The following is a 23,069-nucleotide window of genomic DNA, read 5'->3' on the forward strand; positions in this document are numbered from 1 at the left end:
TGAAAGGAACTCTGAATGCTTCAGCATCCTATTGCTGTCCTATTGAACCCTATGGATTAGGAATGGGATGCCACTTACGTTCATATGCGAGTCAAGGCAGGTGAGTGAATACTTTTGGCAATAGTGTATCTTACTTAAAAATTGGAAATTTGTAGTTACCAGTTGTCACTGAATTCCATTGTTACATACCTGCCCCTCCTTCTACATGACCTTCCTGCCTCCCAGTTTTCCTGGAACCGCTTGCCTCATTTGTTCTCTCTACATTTACACCAGTGGTTCACTGTTCACTCTCTTGGCAGTCTCTCTTTAGGCCAAAACTGAACAAACTGAAGGACTATTCAGTTCTTGTGAAGGGTGAAAAAGCTGAACCTCAGCCAGGAAGTGCCTCTCATTCTGTTTCACATTATACGATACAATAGTTTGCTGCAGTATTTCATTTAAATGAAAACCTGGTTACTGAGTGTGCAAATATGCATTAAAACGACCATGAGTGATTTGAAAATACTTTAAAGTAGTTGTTTAATGAAGAAAAGCTGGCAGATATTTGCTAAGTGTTGCTTCAACTTTTTCTAATGTGATTTACACATTTAAATACTGCATACACACATTCCATACAAAGGACACGTGTGGTAGGAACATATTCTGTTTATTTCTGATGAAGCACTTTGCGAGAGCTTTTCAACTCCATATACTTTATGTTCATACCTGTGTTTTGTTCCAAATTTATAATCCAAACCTTGATTTTTCCCTGATCCTACTGCTTTGTCTGCCTCTCCACTCTTTGCACCTTCCAAGTCAACTTTTACCAAATAAACTTAAGGCTTATTTTTCCCAGATAGTTTTTGTGTTGTGTGTTGGGCCTGTTTTTCTGAGCCATGATGAATTTGAGAAACATTGTGTTTTAATTTAGGTTCAGGGAATCTTTGTGATCATGGTTCCAAACATAGGTACAGTTAAAGAGCAATCTCCTGTGTTCCCAATTTTTCTGAACCAATAACGGATATATTAATAATGAAGATAATAATAATGATAATAGTAAACACATTTACACTCAGATTTTAGTGGCTCAACACTGGTTGCCCATTTGTTAGTCATATTAAGATTTTAATTATTACTTTTTAAAGCATTTCATGGCTTGGCTGGAGGCTATACACTACCTTTCAAAAGTTTAGGGTCACCCAGACAATTTCATGTTTTCCATGAAAATTCACACTTTTATTCGTGTGCTAAGAAAAGTGCACTAATTAGCAACTAGCCTTTCAACACCATTAGCTAACACAATCTAGCATTAGAACACAGGAGTGATGGTTGCTAGAAATGGGCCTCTGTACCCCTATGGAGATATTTCATTAAAAATCAGTCGTTTTCTGCTAGACTAGTCATTTACCACATCAACAATACCTAGACTGTATTTCTGATTAATTTAGGTCATCTTCATTGAAATATGATTTTTTTTTAACAAAAATATGGACATTTCTAAGTGACTCCAAACTTTTGAACAGTAGCGTATATCAGAAATGTGTCTTCTTATCAGCTATCTGAAAGTTTTATTAAAGTCTCCATTTTAAAAATGTGGCACCAAGCAGTACTTAAGCTTATGCTTGTGTTGATTACAGCAGTTGTGAATTCACAGTTTAAGGTCTTGTGGATTCAGCTTATGAAGTGTAAAATTCCATGTAAGATGACTTCAGATAGGAAGTAGCAATAGATGCACAGATGCAAAAACAATAGCTCTAAATAGAGTGGAAGCCCAATTTGTGCACGTTACCAGGTGCAAAGGGATGTGAAGTCTGTAGACATCCTGAGGGGGAAAGTGTGCTTAGACAGAAAATGCTTGTTTACGGTCAGTACATCAGTGCACAGTGCTGACAGAAAACAAATGTGTACAATGTGCCAACACCCACAAGTTTATGTACAAATGTCATACAACAAACTTTCTGCTAAATCCTCCCTCATCCTGCGATGTGTGTGTTTGTAATACAGTCACAGAGTTGGTTGCTAGATCATCACATTAAGACAGTAAAATAGTGATTTTGTGTCTTTGCTGTCCTTCCATAAACTGTATGATGTTCTGTGTAGGGCTACATCTCTTGAGGGGTCCGCTGCTTGTTTTTCCATTAAAGGTGAGAGGAACTACTTGGGTAATTTGCAAAAATTATTCCGCACATTTCGTCAGTCAAGGGAGCCTTGACTTCCTTTGTAGACTGGCTCTTTAGTCAAGAGTCAGTCGTTCGCCTTCACTAACCGCCAGAAGCACTCTTCAATACTAATTAACACAATCCACTCACCAAATCAAGTGTGACATGATGAAAAATAACCAATCCCTTGTAAAGAAGTTAGAGTGATTAAAAGGTCTTTTTCTCGAACTGGTTTTTTTAAACTAAATTTTGCCTTACATGGAATATTGGGGAAATTAGCTCTTTTTTTTATTCTATTTAAAGGGAATACAAAAAGTATTTACCCATATTCAACTGTGTCACTCTCACATAAAGCTTTGCCTGGTGAAAAAAAGGGAACAACTGTTATATGTCTTCCATCTCAGCTGCTGTACCTTATAACTCCTTCAGAGGAGTCATAGCTGTCTTGGTGGCCTCACTTGTACCTTTCTGGCATTGAAGAGGCAGGTTTGTGCATGTATCATATTCCTTCCATTTGTTAATAATAGGTTTAATTGTACCCCAAGGGATATTCAGAGACTTCAAAATATTTTTTTATCCATCCCCTGAACTATGCTTTGCTATTTGCTCACAGTGTGGTTATAACTGGGAACAAAAGAGTAGCATGTAAAGGGTGTATCTGGGTATAGCTTGCTGTTATGTGTTCTAATAATAGCCCAGCTCCAAGAATGCAAAACATATTTTCACATGTACCTCAATTCAGACAGCTGATAGTACACAGAATACATTGTTTTTCATAGTGTCACTTAGAAAAACAAGACTATTCTTAGTACACCTTGATATAGCTTTTTAATCATATGTATGATTTCTCTTCTAAAAAATGGAACAGCAGTGATTTGCTCATTAGCCTTTAACAAAGTTGCAAGATAAATCAAGATGAAGACTGAACACCAATCAGCCACAACATTAAAATATCAGGCCTAATATTGTGTGGGTCCCCCTAGTGCTGCCAAAACAGCTCTGTCCTGGGAGGACCTGGTGTCCTATGGTGTGTGGCACCAGAACTTTAGATGCAGATCCTTTGGGTATTTTGGGTTGTGTAGAAGGGTCCACATGGATAAGGCTTGCTGTGACGTATCATATGGATGCTCGATCGGATTGAGATGCCAGTTCAGCATCTTAGGAAAGAATTCTCAAGCATCTCTCACGGTGCAAAAGCTTTTCATTTTCATACTGGAGCACACTACTACTAGAATCTGGATTGCAGTAATGCTAAAGAGTATTTGGACTCCCTAAATCGAGTGCATATGGTGAGGAATGGACAAAAGAAGTTATTTTCAAATGCATAGTGCATTGCCCAGCTGTGTGTAAACACTCAGTGGTGGAGTGTTAGTGGAGTGTGATTGGTTTGGAAATGCATTAAGGCATCCTGACATGTAGGAAAGCAATATCTGAGAGAAATAACTTACATGGTCTCCAAATGATTTGAATGAGCACCATTCACCCAAACACACAAGTCTAAGAAATCTTTTGCAAGACTGGCCTATCCTGGTTCATATATGTGGAACACGACACACATAATAAAGAAAAAAACATGACACTAAAGGAGTGAATCTCTACTTTCAGATTAAGCTTCATTAATATTGACAGTTACAGAATAGGAGACTACTGTCAATACAGTTCTATACAGTGCTAATGTTAGCAAGACAACTAAGAACACAGCATGCAACTGAGGCAGATAAGCCTTAGATAGATGTTGACTGTTAAATTAAAAGACACCAGATAGCAACACTTGAAATCCCACCAAGAAAAAAGGGGATTAGTATTATAATCATTAAGTTTTGAATAATGACTCAACCGCCCAATACTATAACATGTTGGACTGTTGCTTGCTTAATCCCTTGCAAAACAATATTGTTTTAACATTAGATTTTGTACAAATTAACCCTCAAATATGTGGGTTCTTTTCCCTACAATATTACCTCAGGTCACTAGCAACCTAGCAGTGATTAGACTTCAATATATCACAATATGTGCACCACTAGAGCAGATGAACACAGCTGAAGCAGCTCCAATTCTGGACAGACTAGTGATCTTTTTAGATCATCCATCTGTTTTTGGAAGAGATCTTCTTGTGAGATCTTCTCAAGTTGCATAATCGACCCAGGAAACTGCTTGTGTGGTTATAGGAGTAGGGTTGAGGCAGCTGAGGGATCACTTGGACATGCTTTAACCAGTACACCGTTTAGAACTGCTGTCATTTTCATGCTCCAGTTCTATTTTTAAATGTTCTGATTCATGCTGGCATAAATAACTAATTCCTCACTAGGTGCCTCATGTACATGTTCATTTAAGAGCGGAGCAAAACTCTCCAATAGGAAAGAAAATGCTGCGCTGAACCACAGCTGAAATCAGCAGTCCTGTTATGTTATTGTGACAATAAGTCAAGTCGACATAGTGTTGTGTCTGGGTTGAGGCACTGTAACGGGGAAACTACAATACTACCATGAAGCAAAACTAATCTAAATCATATTTTTATTGGAGAAAAAAGAAAATAGTTAAACGTGACACATTGGCAGGTAGTTTTGTTAGAGAGTCTAAACTTACTGTCTGCAGCTTCAGTTTTAATTACTATACAGTAATATTCAAGCCATTTTTCTCTAATCAGCCTCTTTGCCGGAAAGCAAACAAGTTAATTGTCCAAAAATACCAAACAATTAATTAAAGTAAATTGATTGTAATTGCCACAATCAACAACAAAGCTTACAATTTGGGAACATTTAATAAGAAGCTTTGTAAACGCCACAGTTTCCAATAAGGCAAACCAATGGATGTGGTAATTAAAACCTACTATTGAGCACAGTGTACAATCATGGCATTACTCCCCCTCCTCGGCAATGATGTGTTGACAGAAATAACAAGATTTAATTCACTGTGAGGATTACAACATATTTACCTGTCCACGATTCACTGCAGCATGTTGACATGACGAGGAGAAGATCACCATAGTGACAAAATTGATAAGTTCCTCCACAGTTTGAAAGCTTGAAGGGAATCCTGTCAAGAACACCACGACACAGTTTTGACAGACAAGACCACTTGTATTTTTGCAACTCTGATCAAGATAGAAACATTTTAGAAAGCTTCACAAATTTAAATTCTGTAAATTATAATCAGTTAAAGAAACTGCCAGGAAAAATATGATACATGTTTGTGAAAGCAGACATGTAAAGCAGACATAATTTGTTCTAAAACATGAAAACTATGGGAGAGTCGTTCTTTATATCTGCTGACTGAGCTGAAGGAGGAGGAATTCTTTAATTGTTGACGATTAAAATGAATGTAAAAAGCAATTTAATAGAAGAGAAATCTGGATTGCTATAGGTCGTAATTTCTTCTCTGGATTTAGGTAGAACAAAGAGGAGCAGACACGGATACCGGTTTACCGTCAGTAACCCTCGTAGGCAGACCTTACATGATCTTGTAATCAATAATGAATATATTGCCCATCTGTTGAATCAAAAGAACAAATGGTGAGAGAAAACTATATGTAGAACATTTAAATTACAAGGAATGTGCCGTCTTACCTTTATTTCCTCACTTAAAGAGCCTCACCATCTGCTCTGTGACAGGGAAGTTAGAGGGAAGCTTGGAACAGCGTTGGATCACAATGGGGTTGACTCCATTAAGATACTTGTATCCAAAAAAGTCATCGTCCTTCCAGTGCTTTGACACATACTCTAGGATACAAAATATACAGTAAGTTATTTATTGTTTCAGAGATTGTTGAACACAAAACTGTAATACACTATAATCCCACCTGACATGGGTGTCTTTTTGAACCAGGAGACTCCCTTCATAGCCTCAAAGCTTTCCCATTGCTCTGTAGTATCTCAGACCTTTCGGTTCAAGCTCAGCTAATCTGGATATAGGAAAAAGAAGAAGCATTTCAATTTAATTTATTTTACCATTAATTTGCTTTCCATTGTCCGGGTTGTGGAACTTACACTTTTTCCTTTACATAGTTGAATTGGAAAGCTTTTGAGTATGAGAAACGATTTCCTTAGGCATAAGTGTTGGATCACTGATATTTAAGACGTATGTCATTCCGTCCGCATATTTATCCCACCTGCAGAAGAAAACAAGAAATAAAGAAATCTTAAAGTTAGGAATAAGTGTCCCAGTGAGTCAGTTTGTAGAGGTGATTCTTGCAAATTGACAGCGACAGAACACTCACTGGTACGTTAACTTTTGTTGGACCAGTTCTTTTCTTCGTTGATATACCAGTTGAGGATCAAAATCTTTGAAAGCTTTGGTTGCTATATGGATTACAGTCCATGGATAGATTTTAAAAATACAATTTCAGCTCAATCCAAAACAATAATGCAGATTTTTTTTTAGTCTTGTTATGACAAATGCTTGACATTTATTCATTTCACAAACCTCTGCCCCCTCTCAGCAACACAGATTCACCACCGGACACCCATTTGTAACAAGGGAAAAGAATTTCATCCTCTTCGGGTGTCGTCACCACTACCTTGGAACAAAACCAGTCCTTTTGAGGAGACTCGTGGAAAGGATCTTTCTCCAACTTGAGCAGAAGAAGAAATCCCAAAGAAAAAAGCGTTGTGACAGAATACGTTCCCACCTCTGGTTAAAGATAATGACAATCAGAAATGCTACATTTTTGCACATGGCTCAAAACAATGTAGACTGACTCGACTGACTGTCATTAAGTTCCATTTTTCCAAAGCCGTGTTTTTGACTGAATGTGCACCACTCAAAATAAAAAGAAGTCTTAATCTTAAAGAATCAAAACATAAGGTTGTGCATAACTGTATGAGAACAACATTTTCTACCTTTCCACTTTTATCCACTCCAACATTGGTTAGCGGAATGTGCTCAGATTGCCTCTCAGAACCCATCAAGGTAACATACAAATTATCAAATGTGCCTGCATGCAGCATGCTTCCTGTTGTCACTTCTAAAGTGTATTCCGACATAGTGGCTGAGCAGCTTCAACAACGGAAGCATACAAAACAAAACAACACTAACTACTTGCAATAAATAGCTTTGCTCCACCCCAGAAATGTCCAACCTGACGGCATCAAATGTGCACAAGTGCCATGAAGTTTCTATTCTGTACAAACAGATGAGGCTCCATAGAGAGGGAGCACAGCTTGTTTAGCAGGAAACACAGCAGCACTAAGCTATTAAAGCCATCACAGCTGCTGGACATTTCCTGATTGGAGGAGGCCTCACAGTTGGAAAATGAAGACCCGAAGTTTGAGAGGAGTTAAAGGAAGTCCAGTTGTGAGTGGAAAACTTATTACTTATACTTAATTTTTACATTTCAATGGCAGACGAGGATTCAGTTACCTTACCATCTCATCCTTGCTGTTCATATAGCCGAGTATTCTCAGTTACCAGAAGGAGAAATTTAGCAAAATATTTTGGTGACCAACACAAGTGTCACCCAGTATTGTTGGATTGTTTTGATGTGTTGCTAAGCTAACTGAATCTTCATAAAGTCACTATCATCAAACATTTTATATGTCTTTGTGACTTAAGAGTCCTTTGAACTTTTTTTAATTTAATACATAAAGTTATGAGTGTTTTTGAGGAGAAGCATGTTTCATTTTTTATCCCAAAAAGTGCTCCTTTTAAAACTGACACTTCCATGAGATCAATGCAGTGTTTCATGTTTGGCGCTAATGAGCACATGTTTGCATGTTAACATGCTCAGTAAGATGGTAAACAATCAGCACATCACAGCTCATTGTCACGTTGCTCAAATCCACTTTTTACCTAATTACAGTCTAACACAAGGACTAGCACACAACTCCTGGTGTTGCTATACTCTGTGCATACATTAACACATGGATTTTATGAGTAATTTTAAAATAAAGATGTAGAGAAAATGGGATGCAGTCGCTGAGAAAAATGTTTTTTTTTCTTTGTGCATACAAATATATGAAGATACAGCTTTGTAATTATAAGTTAATGAATAATAGTCATTGAACCATGACACTTAATCATACTGGAGTTGAAAACTATCCAGATGCAGTTATGCAAAACATTTTGCAGATACTTAAATCATAATGACTCTCCATCACCTTTTAACCATAAAAAAAAATCTAATTGCATAGCTGCTAGTTTCTGCTGAAAGACAGCTTTATGAGTTGTTAGATTTGTGTTTACGGCACACAACAGAGGTGTGTACACCCCTGTGCAGTGTCCCCCAAATGTCAATGAATTGAAAACTGTATCACCTTACAGTAATTGTAATACAGTGGCGCATTTGCTCTTACTTGAAATTAAAAGCTAGCAGTTTAGATTGACTATATTACAAATAATGGCCCCAAAACAGCAATCCAATACAAGTCATTCATTAGATTCAAGTCTTTTTTTTAGTGCTTTCGTTTGTCTATTTTTATTTGGATGACACCGACCTAGGCATGGAGGATACCAGCATTGCAAAAAAAACTTGAAATATGCTCTACCATTCTTTAGAGGCATTTTGTCAGCTGCTTTTTGCATCTATTCCCCAAAACTGTTCTATTGGATTTGAGTTAGTTCTCCTTCTTCTTCTTTCGAATCTCGTGTGGGCTTTGAATTGTTTGGATTGTCCCTCTTCTGAATTTCGAGACTGGGAGTCATCTTGACAAAATAAAGCATTTATAGCTGATGGATGGATGTGGAATTAGAACATGGCTGAAGAATTGCATTGTCTGAAACAAGAAAAAATGCAGTTCTTCGCCAAGGCTGCTCAGTTATGATTTCAGATGTACAAGTCCACAGCGGTCGATTTGTAATAGGATCACAATCATGTCATCGTCATTAGGCTGCTGATGTAGTGCCACTATCTCACAACCTTACAGAAATCTTGAACAAATCCGTGGATCCAGACTATAAGCCGCATCGCTGCCAAAATCTAATCAGGTGGTCCTTGTGTAATTTCTGACCTTCCCTGAAAATTTCATCCAATTCTGTTGGTCTGTTTTTGAGTAGTGTTGCTAACAGACAAACATACGCCAATCATCACATAACTCCACCGCGTTCCTTGGCAGAGTAATAATGCAATTTCAATGAAGCGTTTCCTTCACTTTTAAACGTATAGTTAGACACTATTTTCTGTGAGTAAACGTGATCAAATGAACATGACTTTTTTCAGTAAATTATGTCTTCCTGACATTGTCAGCCAAAGGTTTCACAGTATTTCAACTATAATTAATGAAGTATGGAAATGAAATGGGTGAAGTTTAGATTCTTATCCAAACGCCTGTGAATGATCACAAAGTAATGTGCTGTAAGGAGTAACTCAGAAAGCTTTAAAAGAGATATATGCAAAAAACTGTAAATTCTTTATTAAATTGTAGCAAGTTACATGCATTTTTGGGGGATCCATCTGTTTAGACTCACGTCCTGATATCCTACATATTCACGTTAAGCAGGGATCAGAGCAAAATACATAATTTAGGGTCACTGTAAACTGACAGATTAGTAAATATTGTGCAAAGTGCTAGCAGAACTTCTGATACACAGAAATAATGCAATTTAACCAACAATGTGCTTTTCCCATGGCTACTAGTGAAAGGCAGAATAGTGAACACATTTAAATTCCACATTAATATATCATATAGAATAATATAAATCTACTGTGCATATTTGTCTTCAAGAAAATATACTTTGTCGTAAAAGGTGAAGGGCACATTTTCAGCACAGATCCATGCAAAGCGAAGTGCTTAATTTATTCATTTTTCCACTTGGACCACTTGCACCAACAGCACTGGCAGGTAAAGTGTTATTTCATTAAGGCTTCTTCATAATCTAGTGGAATGCAGGAAGAGTTCATTTATTTCCAAACTGAAAATGTGAAATTGCAACGTCCTCATTATAACACAGTGAACCTCGTGCAGCTAGGACAGGTCAGCCTCGTTTGGTCAGGTGTTAACGTGGCGCAGGACGCGGCGCAGTGAGAGTCCATCTCGTGCGGTACACATGGCAGGGAGGGGTATCGGCTCCGTCTTGTGCTCCACCACGTTGAACTGGCACTTCTTAAGATGGTCCGACATGCTGGGGACATCGGTGAAACCCCACGACGACACGGGGCTGAAGGCAGTGCTGAATCGCCACACCTGCAACAGGAAATTTTTTAAAAAAGGTAGAAACGATTATGCAGATTTATGCTTAACTCAATTTCGGAATGAATATGTTTTATCAGCATTAGCTAAATATGAACACTTTTGCATGTAGTATTTATTGTGGAGCTACAGTATAAGGATTGACTATCAGCCTGGCTAATTATCATGGCAGGAATTTTTCTAATTATCTGTATTTTTATTGGCCGATTATTGATAAATGAAATGCGCTAGTTCAGGTCTGACACAGCCGCCTCTCTCTTGTCTTTTGTCACTCTGTGGTATCAGAAATATCTCTTAAGTAGAGACCCCAAACACCGAACAAGAAACAAAAGCCTGGGCACCAAGGTAGCTCAAGTGGTCGAGCAGGCGACCCATTCCAGCTCACGGCCCTTCGCTGCAGGTCTTCCCCCATTCTTTTCCATACTTTCCTTTCTGCCTCTCGACTAACCTATCTAATAAAGCCAACAAAAGGCCAAAAAAAAAAAAGAAACACAAGCCTTTGTTGCCACAAAACAGGTAATTAGCTACTCTCACAGTGGCTAAAGCTATGCTAACAGCTAGCGACTAAGTTAGAAGGCAGCCACAGATCAATATGAAAGTCTGGAAAACAATCATTAATAAATCTTTAAAATATGGACCTTAGTGGGCAACAAAAGTGACAGAGCAATGTAATATTAAGAAAATGGAGAAGAAGAGCAGATGTAACTGCAGGAGACATGTTAACATCAGCATCACTGGTTGTTGTTAACATAAATTGGACTTGCGTATGTCATCTCAAACCATAAAATTTGTACAGCCATTCTTGCACTGCTGCATCTTTGCACTTTTAAATTTATTTTCAAGCCACTTTAGATTGCTGTTGTCTACAGTGTGTCAATATTGTATTTATTCATTTCCATCCTTGTCCATAATATGTTTATTTGCTGATGTAAATATGTTTGCTGCTGTAATAATGTGAATTTTGACAGGTGTGGGGAGCAGTAAAGCATTATCTCACTTTATCAATCTCAGTCGATCCCACATAAACAGAGGAGAGTGTTCAAATTTAATCACGCCTATTTCTATTTTACATATTCAGTGACAGTCACCCTTATTGAAGAAGCCTAGTTATGAATGGCATGTTGTCTGCTATCACATGCTGTCAAAACATTACATTTAATGAACAGCAGTTCAAATAGCGGTTATTGGTCTTTCCTGGTTACCAATAATTGGCACTGGTAGCGATACCAGTGCCAATTATTGGTTGAGTCCTTCTATAGTGGCACAGTAGCTTTTTAGAATGTAGCAAACATGCATCATATAATTAACTGCTTTAGAGATTTTGAAAAAAAAGGAATCAAAATGAACGAGAGGTCTATAGGGCTAGTTTTCTACTTACCGTATTCTTGATCTGCCACGACACAGTGCCATGAGAACCAGGGCGTTGTCTTTGCTCCCACTGAACCTCCACTATGCCCCTGGTTTGGAGGAGACTGGCGCACACCTCCCTCATAGTTCGTGATACCAACGACAGCTGGCACAAGCTGAAGCTGTCCAGGAAACCCGTTATGTGCCACAGTATCTCAATGGGCAGCCCACTAAATTGGTCAGGCTGGGAGTGACTTGGAGGGTTTACCTTTGGGCAAAGCTGAACCCCAAAGGACCTGAGGTGCCTATCATGAACCACCTTGGCCCCCTTGGCGGACGGGTAAAACCTCCGCTGGGAAAATGTGCAACCGTAATACGCCAGAGGGCACCGTTGCTCCATCCAACCGTTGAGACCTGCGTGAATGTCGCCGTGGACGTTTGTGAAATGGGAAGAAAATTGGTCCCGGCGAAATGACTGACCACAGACGAAGGGGAACATTTGCTGGTAGCGGGGGTTAGGAGGGAGGTAGCGGTTATGCGGCACCGCCTCGACCTCCAGAGCTTCCAGGACCAGGCCGAGGCGGAGAGTGCGGAAAGGGCTGGGGTAGGTGAGCTGAGGGGCAGCATGGTCACAGGCAGACGCAGACGCCATGTCACCTACTCTCGTGTTGGTCACCAAAATCGCTGCAGGAAATGTAAAAGTCTGCGTGCCAAAGTCAACATGGTAACCGTCAACATAGACTGTATCAGAGATCCTTCGACACTCTCTGGACTCTTCTAAACAGAAGAGTAGGGCTGCTGTGATCAGATCAATCTCTCCTAGACCCATTGGATCGTCATCCTGCTCTAAGTCTGAGGTATCCACTGCCTTGTCCTCCATTTTTGGTCTAACTCTGCACAGTGACCTATCTGGCATGATACTCATCTGTCCATTGGATAGTGAACATTGGCCCTGGCCTCTAAAAAACTGGTAGCTGTGGAACTTTCTCTCAGGTGCATAGTTTTCAGGAAGAACTTGCCCTCCATCTTCCAGTACCACGTGACCAGCCCTCTGAGCCACAGTCTGGCTGATGGGCACTGGAGATGTCATTTGAGGGGACACTGGCTCCTGAGAAACATCCATGTTATCGTGCACCTCAACAGGACAGGCCATCTCCAGGCAGGCCTCTGTTGCTCCTGACAACGGTCCATTGGCTGTGTTTATAACCTTTACATCTGCTCCTTTCAGAGGCCCATTTCCATCCAAACAACTCGAACAAACACTTTGCTCCTTCATGTCTTTTTTGTGCAAACCATCAGCATCTACAATCGTTTTGTCTTCCAGTCCATTCTGAAGGTCTCCATTGCTGCTAAGTCTCCTTCTCTGCATAGCAGCTCCTCTGTTCACACACTCTGTGCTGCTTTCACTGGAGCTAGCATTGCTAACAAAGTCTAAAGCTGCAGCTAAGCTTCTTGCAGTCTCCACTGTGGCCTCGTACAGTTTACTATAGTGCTCCTCATTCAAGCCATTAATTCCACTAAGAATTTTCTCTTTTGCCGACCCTGGTGGTGGCAGTTGTGGCTGATGCAAGGACTGTGAAGGTGACTCGGTAGAAGCAGATGCTAGCACAGCTGAGTGTGTTGCCCTGTTCTCCTGACTAACAGGAACAAGAGGCCCTCCGTCTGCCGTAGGTGCCATTGCAATCACCTTGAGGGACTCGAGTAGTGTACGCTGGTCCTGTAGAGCAAGCGCCATGTCCAGCTGCTCCACCTCCTCCACCCCACGGCTCAGGCTCTCATAGGAAGTATAGTCCAGGCAGCTAACAGGCCATCTGTTCCACTCCATAGTGCAGCACACCACTCCAGCTGGACACACTTCCAGGTGGGCGTACATCTGGTTGCGCACCATGGTAGCAGGGCAGCCATAGCCACTGTTCAGGCAGGGAATCCTCATCAGCGGACACATAAGCTGGTGCTCATCACCTTTGCAGGAGTGAAATACAGCCCCACACACCAAGGGACAGTTGACAAGGTCACAAGAAACCCCTGGTTCAGGTCTGACCATGCACCTCTGGTTAATACAGGATATGCAGTGAACATGGTCCTCCTCCATCTTCAGCGTTCAGGGAGTGGAACGGTTCTGGAGTGACTCTGAGAAAATCAAAACCAAAAAAGGCAGAAAGAGAATGCAATGTAAGTGCTTTAAAGATACAACAAGGCAAAACAAGACTTCATAGTGGCTCTCTGGCTGATAATACACAGGCACCAAGGTGTGTTTCAAACCTCTAAGGTAAACTGTTTTGATACACTGCATCAAAGCATGTGCCAAACACCAAGTCAACTGATGATGTAACAGAGAGGAGGACAATCTATCTTTACCTCTAAAATTATTATCATTTTGCATGTGCGCACTTAAGGCAGCCTTTTAAAACAAGAATATTAAAAATAAAATTATAGCTAAGAAGTGCTGTTAGCATTTATTTGTACACATTAAAGCATAAAATTGTAAAATCACCATTGTTTTGTGCCAGAGCTTTAGTTGTCATGAATAGCTGCTCTAAATTTGTAAAACCACTAGATGTCACTGTGTGCACTGAAATCCATGACCCAATCTTCACTGTGCCCAAATATCTTTAGGCTTTGTTGACCATTACAAGTAACTAAGCGGCACAGCAGCTCTAAAATTTCTAGCCTGAAGAGAATGAACTGCATTTATTTAAATGTGTGTAAATGATCACACGAGAAAATGAGTAACTTTTATGCTGCTATGGTTTCAACTTATCTTGTTAAAAAGCAGTGACCTCATGCCGTACTTAGTCATGAATAAAACGACATAACTTAGAACAGAATGAACTGCAATGAACATTGAAATTAATCAATAAATCCAGCTGACTGACTGTCTGGACAAACCTAAACAGTCAGAAGTGCTTGCGAGCTTTCTGTTCCTAGGATTTTAAGTCTGCACAACAACAGTGAAACAGTGCCCCCACTCCACCCAGTGTTGAAGTCAACTGCAGTCATGTGATGCATCTAAAAGGCCGTCTCATACAAGCACCTTATTAGGAAGCTTCCAAGCCTGATATCAAGGAGGCTGAAACCCCTCCTTTCTCACATTTGGGACTAGAGAATACTAAGCCTTCATTCCATCATAATTCTGTGGTCTTTTGCCACTAGAAAAGTGACAAATCACTTAGTAAGCATCCTAAAAAACACTTGATTTTTGAGCATAAACTGTGTCTTTTTGAGTATGCTGAACACACACTATTGTCCAGCAGTGCGACATACAAAGCATCCAGAAGAGTCATTCACAGCTGTAAAATATGCCACATAGTGGTGACATGCCTCCTAGAAGATCATACAAAGCTTTTCCCCTTGTCAGTTTAGTTGGCAGTTTAATTCCAAAGGTGTGACTCTGTGTGATCTGATAACACATGCATTATATAATTTACTGTAAGTGTAAACTAGTAAAGTATGTTGATTTATTGCACATTATGATACAATATAACTTCATGTGTAGACATATTACTGACAAAGTTTGCTACAACTGAGAACAATGATGCTGCTGCAAAGATTGATCGTCTTCCACTTATTGTGCTTAATGTAAAAGCTCTATTGCTCAGTTTATTAACACCTGCAACTGCTTTTATCTGGATAAAACAGTCACAATCGTCAACAATAATCATGTGTCTTCTTAAACCTCAAACATTCCTAACAGCTAAAAAAATAAACAAATAAATGTTTGCAGTTCACGATGCAATCAAGCACGACATTTAAGATACCTATAGACAGTGTTCTAGTATATTTTCCAGTGCTTCGTGTAGGATATGTTTGGTATTGTTTTCATAGTTTAGACTGTAATAAACTAGATTACAGATGGGTTTCATCTAAAAAAAATTAAGAAATTATATTTTCCTATGTTTCTATAGGACATAATCTTTAAATTATAACATTTTTGAATGAAATCAGGCAATTTCAGTGCATATCAATCAACACGTAGGAGCTGCAGTCACTCTTTGGCAAGTGGAAAATTGTATTATATGAGTTCAATTGGTCCACAACTGTTAAAAAGACCTGTTTTAGGTGTAATCCAGTGCAGAGCAGTTAAAATAATGTAGATTGGTGCTCTCACATCAGTCTTTGGCTATATCTGATACAGGTAAATTGAAATTTGAAATCCTACTATTACAAAATCTGTAGCTAAAACGATAATCGCAGCCTTGGTAGACAGTCAGTGCCCTTACATCACCTAAATATAGGCACAAAATTATATATTTTATGAAAGTGAAACCATCACCTTTGGCCAATGTGTAGCTTTCTATCTTTAGCTAAATTTGTTTATAGCCAGCAGTTTATCAGGCCGCTTTACTTCTCTTGACGTGAGCTCAGATTAAAGCGCATACAGTGATAACCAGTGAGGTACCAGTGATAATAAACTGAAGCTAGTTGATGTTCCTGACAGTTAAAGTTTATTTAGAGCAAACACTAATGTAATGAAAGCTCAAACGATAAACAGCTGGAGGTACAGTGCACATTAGTCTGTATACTGCCACACTAGTACACACCCGTCTGTTGTCAGAGGTTCCTTCTTCATTAAATCAACTTGTTTTTGTAACAATGGCAGCTAGCTTCCAGTCGCCGGCGGCTAATGTGTGCTAACAACAGCTAGCTAGCCACCTCGGAAGTTGAACGGTTCACAACAAGGCAGCCGAGCGACAGAATGTCGGATTATCGCGGAGGACGTTTCTCACCTGGTCGTCGTACTGGCAGGAAAACGTGTGGTAAGAAGGGATTGGTCGTTTTAGAAATGTATACACACACAGCAAACCCGGCTGTTAACTGTAGTTACCTCAGTAGCGAAACTGCTAATGATAGCAGGCTAGTTACATCTCTCCTCACTCAGCCTCCTCTTTTTCAATCGACGAAACTTTATTGAGCCAAATGCACTTTACATTTGACACTGGTCTGAAGAGCAAATGCAGAGAAAACAAAAGAGAATGTGGAGACAATTTCAAAGATGCTTAGGAAAATGTAAAATAGTATGCAATACAATAAAATCGTTTGTAAATACATAAATTAAAAAAAAACACTACAGACAACGACACTAATAACAGCAGTATGGACTCTTATTTAGAATAACGTGTGTAATTGTATGTATTTATTTTATATTGAATAAAATGGCATTCTATACAATAAATAAATACATGAATGAATACATATTCCTATGAAATAAATAAATGTGGCTTTTATATAATTCTCGGAATAAATAAATGAGGTAAATGCGAGGTAAATAAATATCAAAATTTGTATAATAATTCAATCTATATGCTTTTATTTTATTTTATTTTGAAAAGGACATTTTAAAGGGTCGCTTGTATTTATGTCAGAGCAAATACATTTTTGTTTTTAACTATTTTTATTTATGATTTATTTTATTTTTAATATATAGGAATGTACATAAAATGGAATTCCATGGTACAGGCTATTATGAAGTGAAATATATAAATCTGGTATTTTGTGATTTATTTCCAATATAAGTAAAAGTGTATTTGATTTAGAATTTGCGGTATAAGTTCGGATATTTCTTTTTTTTTATTATTATGCAAATTCTCTAGCAGTGACAGGGCTTGGCATGGCAGGTAATTTGAAGTGCCACATTACAACATGTAACCCAAATTCTATTCTATGAAATAAGCGATTGTGTTGCACATACCAGTAATTTTTGTTCAACACACACACACACACACATATAAAGTAAATTCATTTCAGCTTGTGATTTATTTTAACAGTAAATTTTTAAACTGCAGAAAAATCAGATACTTATAAATAATGTTGGTTAACTGATGTAAATACAAAACAGACATGAAAAGAGGTTTTCAAAATACAATGATTAAAATAATTTGAAAAGAAAATGAGTGACGCTCACTTATGCTCATTTGAGTGCTTCAGAGCAGATTGATTTGTACTGTGGAGTGGATAATCTTGAAGGACTCAAACAGGATGTTTGTTTTCCAATCATGTCTTTTAAAAAGAGAAGAAAAAAAGCCCAGTAATGATTTTTCTTTCTTTTTTCCTTTTCTTTCTTTTTTTTTTTTAGACAAAAATGCAGTAACCAGCAACAAACAGGAGAGATCACTGTTGCACCGTTATTCTATTCAAGCTGCTTCTTTGTCGTAAATTCAGCAATGCCTCATTTTGTTGTTGTTGTTGTTGTTGTTAACAGGGGGAGATGCCACGTTCGGAGGTCGAGGTCACCTACGTAACAGCACCCCGGGAGCTGGAGATGCTGAGTCACAGACACATCAACAGGATGGTGCGTAGCAGAACTGAATAGACCCTGAATGCACTTGTCGTGAGGTGTTGGAACAGCAGTGGGACCATCACACATTTACACCAAATAAAGTCAAGTAGCCTATTCCAAATCTGAGATGACTTTCTTTGATAAAATCTAACTGCTTCTGAGCTAAATAAACAACTCATTTTAAAATACACATACTTCATTTTAAGGTTACATATCCAGATTGAGGTATACCTTATATCATTTACAATATTTTATTAATTAAAGCCTATATTCAATTGATTTAGCATGACAACAGAACATATTTGGATTTTCTTTTCCTGTTTTTAGGTTGCTTGCTATTGGGTCATTCCAGAATTGGAGGACATTTTAATGTCCTGCGCATCAGATTTCAGCTAATCCATGTACAAAATACTAAAACATGCAGTTGTTGTGTAAGTTTACTTGTCCTGAGACCAAATCTAAAAAAAATAGGAGAAAAAAATATTTGAAAATATTTTTAGAAATACCAAATAAGTCTGGAGTTCCCCCTAAAATGCCATATTTATCTTGTCCAACCTCTGATGACCAAATTGAATCTCAAGTAAAACAGTTAAAATGAAATTTAGAACTAATTTTTTGGGGATTATTTTTAAAATTGATGTCTCTTGTAATTGTGGGAACATTTTCTAATCAGCATAATATTTAAAATAGTAATTATCATGCAAGGAACGTGTGTCCCACAACAACCCTGTTAACATAACCTTTTTAGCTGGTGGAAGAAGAAAACAGTGAATCACATGATACGCTGGAATTAACATCCTCAGTTTTCCTAAAGAATAGCTTGAGCAAAGCTATGTCCTCTCTTCTATTTTTTATATTTTCATCACATTGTCGGCCTTGATTGAATGTCTCACTCTATCTCATATTATCGGGATAAAACTCAAAACTTTTTACTTTTTCCTTTACTTTTTTCCATCAGTAAGTTTGTCCTCTTGGTCAGGAGTGATGGCTAGCTAAATGACTCCGTTCTGCTCCTGAGAAAAGCCAACATTAGCATGGATTAGCAACCCTGTTACTATGATTAGAGTAGGGTTAGCAAACAACAAATAAAACATGGAATAAAAATGGTACCACTGATGTGTAAGCTGAGCCAATCAAGCCTTTGATAGTTTATTACCTATTACTGATGACATGTTTTTTTGTGCTTATTTTCAGTTCTTGGATTTCCTTTTCATTTTGCCTTGTGGCTTAGCTTCACCACCGACGGTGCTGTGAACTTGACTCACCTTTATCTGCATCTGTTTAACAGTTTTTGTTTGTTTTCTCGAGCACACAACCATGCCATCCTTTGCAAGTTTTTTTGAGTGGCATAACGTCGCATTTTTAGACAACAAACCAAGTATTAATGTAAGATTCTTTGCAGTGCAGTTTGTAAACTGTCATTTTTAATAGAGTCTATCAATCCCGAGGTGGTGAGAAGGAGACGTGTTGCTGCCGGTTGAGCAAAAAGCAAGGACATGCAAAAATGGGCTTGCTAAAAGATTGATTGATGGTGTTTATGCTTGGAGGAAATTAAACAAGAATGCAAGTTTATGCTTTTTTTTTCTGCAAATATAGACTTATGCCCCAATGGCAACATCAATATTAGCTATAAAAGCAAAAGAGAAATACTCCAGAGACTATAAAAATGTAACAATAACACAAAATGCAAAGGTTTATACTGTTCCTTGAATTGATACTTGTAGTAACCGGTCCCTTTGACCAATATTGTATCATCAAAATATTAATAGCCTGCTGCTGAGGTCATTGCTTGAAAGCCTTCCCGTCAACCCACGCAAACTGCAGTCCTCGAATAGACCAAGCAGCGCGTCACCCTTTGCCCTGAAGTGTGGCTGCAGCATCCAAGTAGTCTCGATCCTTCCCAAACATGTCACTTTTATTCAGGTTCACTATCAGATGCTCGCTCCCGACGCCCCGGGCACCAGCAGTGGCAGTGTCACAGTGACTCCCTAAGTTTATTTATGATTTATACCGCCTGGTGTGAGTCACGACAGGACCCCACCACGTATTAGCCAATACATGCCCACTGGGAGGAGACCCACGCTTTGCTTAAGAGGGTTAAATTAAAGCATGCTCACTTCCTTGCTTCACCACGTGCACACTGTACAAATCAACAGTTTTTTTTCGCAATGTAAATATATAAGTTGTGCTAGTTTCTAGTTTGATTAAAAATGCCCGTTGTTTTTGTTTTCAGAACACTTTATAACCTAAAAATAGGATTTTTAAAATTTTTTTAGCCACGTTGACTTAAAATGTATCTATATCTAGACTAACGTTCAAAAGTTTGGCATCACCCAGACAATTTCATATTTTCCATGAAAACTCACACTTTTATTCATGTGCTAACATAATTGCACAAGGGTTTTCTAATCATAAATTAGCCTTTCAACACCATTAGCTAACACAATGTAGCATTAGAACACAGGAGTGATGGTTGCTGGAAATGTTCCTCTGTACCTCTATGGAGATATTCCATCAGAAATCATCTCTTTCCAGCTAGAATAGTCATTTACCACATTGATTAATTTAATGTTGTCTTCATTGAAAAAAACTGCATTTCTTTCAAAAATAAGGACGTCTCGAAGTGTCACCAAACTTTTGAACAGTAGTCCATCTATCCATCATCTATACACCACTTAATCCTCATGAGGGTCGTGGGGCGGCTGGAGTCTATCCCAGTTGATTTAGGGCGAAGGCAGGGCACACCTGGACAGGTCACCAGTCCATCACAGGGCTACATATAGAGACAAACAATCACACTCACATTCACACCTACGGACAATTTAGAGTCACCAATTAACCTCAGCATATTTTTGGAATGTGGGAGGAAGCCAGAGTACCTGGAGAAAACCCAGGCATGCACAGGGAGAACATGCAAACTCCATGCAGAAAGATCCCAGGAAAGCTGGGACACAAACCAGGGATATTCTAGCTGCAAGGCGAAAGTGCTAATCACCAAGCCTATATTTTTTCTATAGTTATTTTATGATTCTCTTTTCTTTATTTCTAGACATCACCATCGAAACCAACTTCCTTGTATGTTGTGTACATACTTGGCCATTAAAGCTGATTCTGATTCTGATGATAAGTTGAATGAATTAACAGCTGAGAGTTCACTCAATAAAATAAGTTCATGAAACAGAAAACTAGCTAACTATATAAGCAGATTTCCTATTATGCATTAATAGATATTCAAAACTTGTGGTTTTTTGCAGTTTGTGAAATCAGACATCATGGAAACTTGCTGTGTTTATAGCGCATGTTAAATTAAGTTATGGCTGTTTTGCTTTCATAATGATCATAACAGTTTTATACATGACAAAAGTCTGTATTGCATACAGTTCCTACACTCAGAATTAACCCCTTGATGCCGATTGTTGCGAATTCACGACAAACTACTTTCATCAGACAGCAGTCGAGCTAGCATATGCATTCCCCCAGTGCCGGTTTGTTCATATTCAGTACGTACCTAGGAACCTTTTGCAAGCACTGGATTCTCGTAGGACCGGTCGGAGTGGGGCTTAAATTATTATATATCTGTTATTATTATTATTATATATCTGTTCTATGTGTAACAGACAAATTAACAATCTCCACTTGATTTAGCATCAGCTGGAAAGCAAATACACAAATAATTTTTTAAAATATGTATAATTGTAAATAAATTCAGGTGTCAAGGGGTTAAAATGCATTCTCTGAATGGTTAAAAGAAAAAACAATAAAAGCACTCAGAGAGCGCAGTACTCCGCCAAGGCTGCTCAGTTGTTGTTTGATTCCCGATGGATAAGTCCCGATAAGTCCACAGCTGTGGATTTGTAGTAGGATCACAATCATGTGATCATCAGCAGGCAGCTGATATAGTGTTCACGGTGCCAGTGACGTCGTGTTGCTATCTCACAATACAGAAATCTGTGGATCCACACTATAAGCTGCATCACTGTCAAACTCTAATCACTTTGTCCCTGTGTCATTTCTGACCTTCCCTGAAAATTTCATCCAAATCTGTTAATCTGTTTTAGAGTAATGTTGCGCACAAACAGAAAAATGTACACCGATCGTCAAATAACTCTACCACGTTCCTTGGCGGAGTAACAATGGCTTCAACAGCTGCAGTTATAATTTCTCAATATTAAATAAAGAGGAAACTCTATGAACCTAAAAATAAATAAATAAATAAATAAATAAAGCAAATCTATCTGTCACTACATGTCACAAGTTGATTCAACGTAATATCTCGTCGATTGAACTTGTTTTTCCCAGTTCAGTTAATTATACCCAGACAGTTTTAAAACTTTCTAATAGGATGATTATGAACAGACAAATCAACCGAGGTGACATTTTTAAGGCAGCACTGGAACTCGCATCTCTAATCTAAATGAACTTAAAATGATTTACTGTGTGGGAGCTGGAGCTGTTTCAAAGCTTCCATTCAGTGATAGTAGCATGTAGTAGCAGCTGAACTCCTGAGGTGGGCGATCACTGTGAGAACACTACATACTGTCTATATAGCATGTACTTCTGTGTGTTTATGTGTGTTTTCCAGTGTTTGCGTCAAGCCTGCATCGCTTTACAGAGAACACCACGGCACACCGGCTAATAACTGTTCTCTCACACCTCAGTGGACTCATGAGATTTAATAGTGGCAACACCGAGATCAAGGCTGTAATTGCAAGCGGTGATCCTCAACCAGACGCTGGATGGCGCTATGGACGCTGTTGGCTGCTATCCGTGGTGCTGGAAACGTCCACATCCCCATTTTTCAAGTAGTTTATTGGAGGCCTCAAGTTAACTCAGAGTGAGGGTGAGAAGCTGGTTTGTTGTAATCAGTATAAAATCCCTTCTATTATAATGAGCTGTCCGATAATTAAAACAGTGGATCACACCTAATCTCGTGCCCCGCTTCAATATAAACCAATTATTGACACACTGATTAAAAGTGAATTCGAATGTTTGTAATGAGATACAGGAATTATGCTGCACCACCCGTAAAACTTCCAGAGGCTGCACCAGGGGCATTACTTTTCTGGTTCACCTGACATTTTACACGCAGCAGTTGGAGATGATCAGCTGATTTATAATGCATTATATGCAAATGCAGATTGTTTATTTGGAGCAATGCTGTCATTTCTTGCAGAAAAACCATTG

The 23,069-nt window shown here is 38.7% G+C and overlaps 1 protein-coding gene, 1 long non-coding RNA gene and 1 pseudogene across 4 annotated transcripts; 1 reads left to right on the forward strand and 2 right to left on the reverse strand.

The window, feature by feature from the left end:
• Positions 1-4,958: 4,958 nt before the first annotated feature.
• On the reverse strand, positions 4,959-7,120 carry LOC111572589 (hydroperoxide isomerase ALOXE3-like; annotated as a pseudogene).
• A 249-nt stretch (positions 7,121-7,369) lies between these two features.
• LOC129350194 (uncharacterized) lies at positions 7,370-22,788 on the forward strand. Its single transcript, XR_008603532.1, has 3 exons — positions 7,370-7,430; positions 17,808-17,897; positions 22,468-22,788. It is a non-coding gene; the product is annotated as an uncharacterized LOC129350194 (long non-coding RNA).
• On the reverse strand, positions 9,459-16,498 carry LOC111572588 (F-box only protein 30-like). Of its 3 annotated transcripts, none has more exons than XM_023276323.3 (3): positions 16,434-16,498; positions 11,640-13,738; positions 9,459-10,255 (listed from the first exon to the last, which is right to left on the reverse strand). In XM_023276323.3, exons 2-3 carry the CDS (start codon positions 13,698-13,700, stop codon positions 10,061-10,063), a joined length of 2,256 nt encoding a protein of 751 aa, XP_023132091.2. In that variant the 5' UTR covers positions 13,701-13,738; positions 16,434-16,498; the 3' UTR covers positions 9,459-10,060. The 3 variants fall into 3 exon arrangements, with proteins under 3 accessions (XP_023132091.2, XP_023132090.2, XP_054871941.1); XM_023276322.3 differs by having other exon boundaries at positions 16,336-16,494; XM_055015966.1 differs by lacking the exon at positions 16,434-16,498 and adding an exon at positions 16,150-16,303.
• Positions 22,789-23,069: the final 281 nt, after the last annotated feature.

Source organism: Amphiprion ocellaris, chromosome 12, assembly GCF_022539595.1.
Source record: "Amphiprion ocellaris isolate individual 3 ecotype Okinawa chromosome 12, ASM2253959v1, whole genome shotgun sequence".
NCBI classification, from domain to species: Eukaryota; Metazoa; Chordata; class Actinopteri; family Pomacentridae; genus Amphiprion; species Amphiprion ocellaris.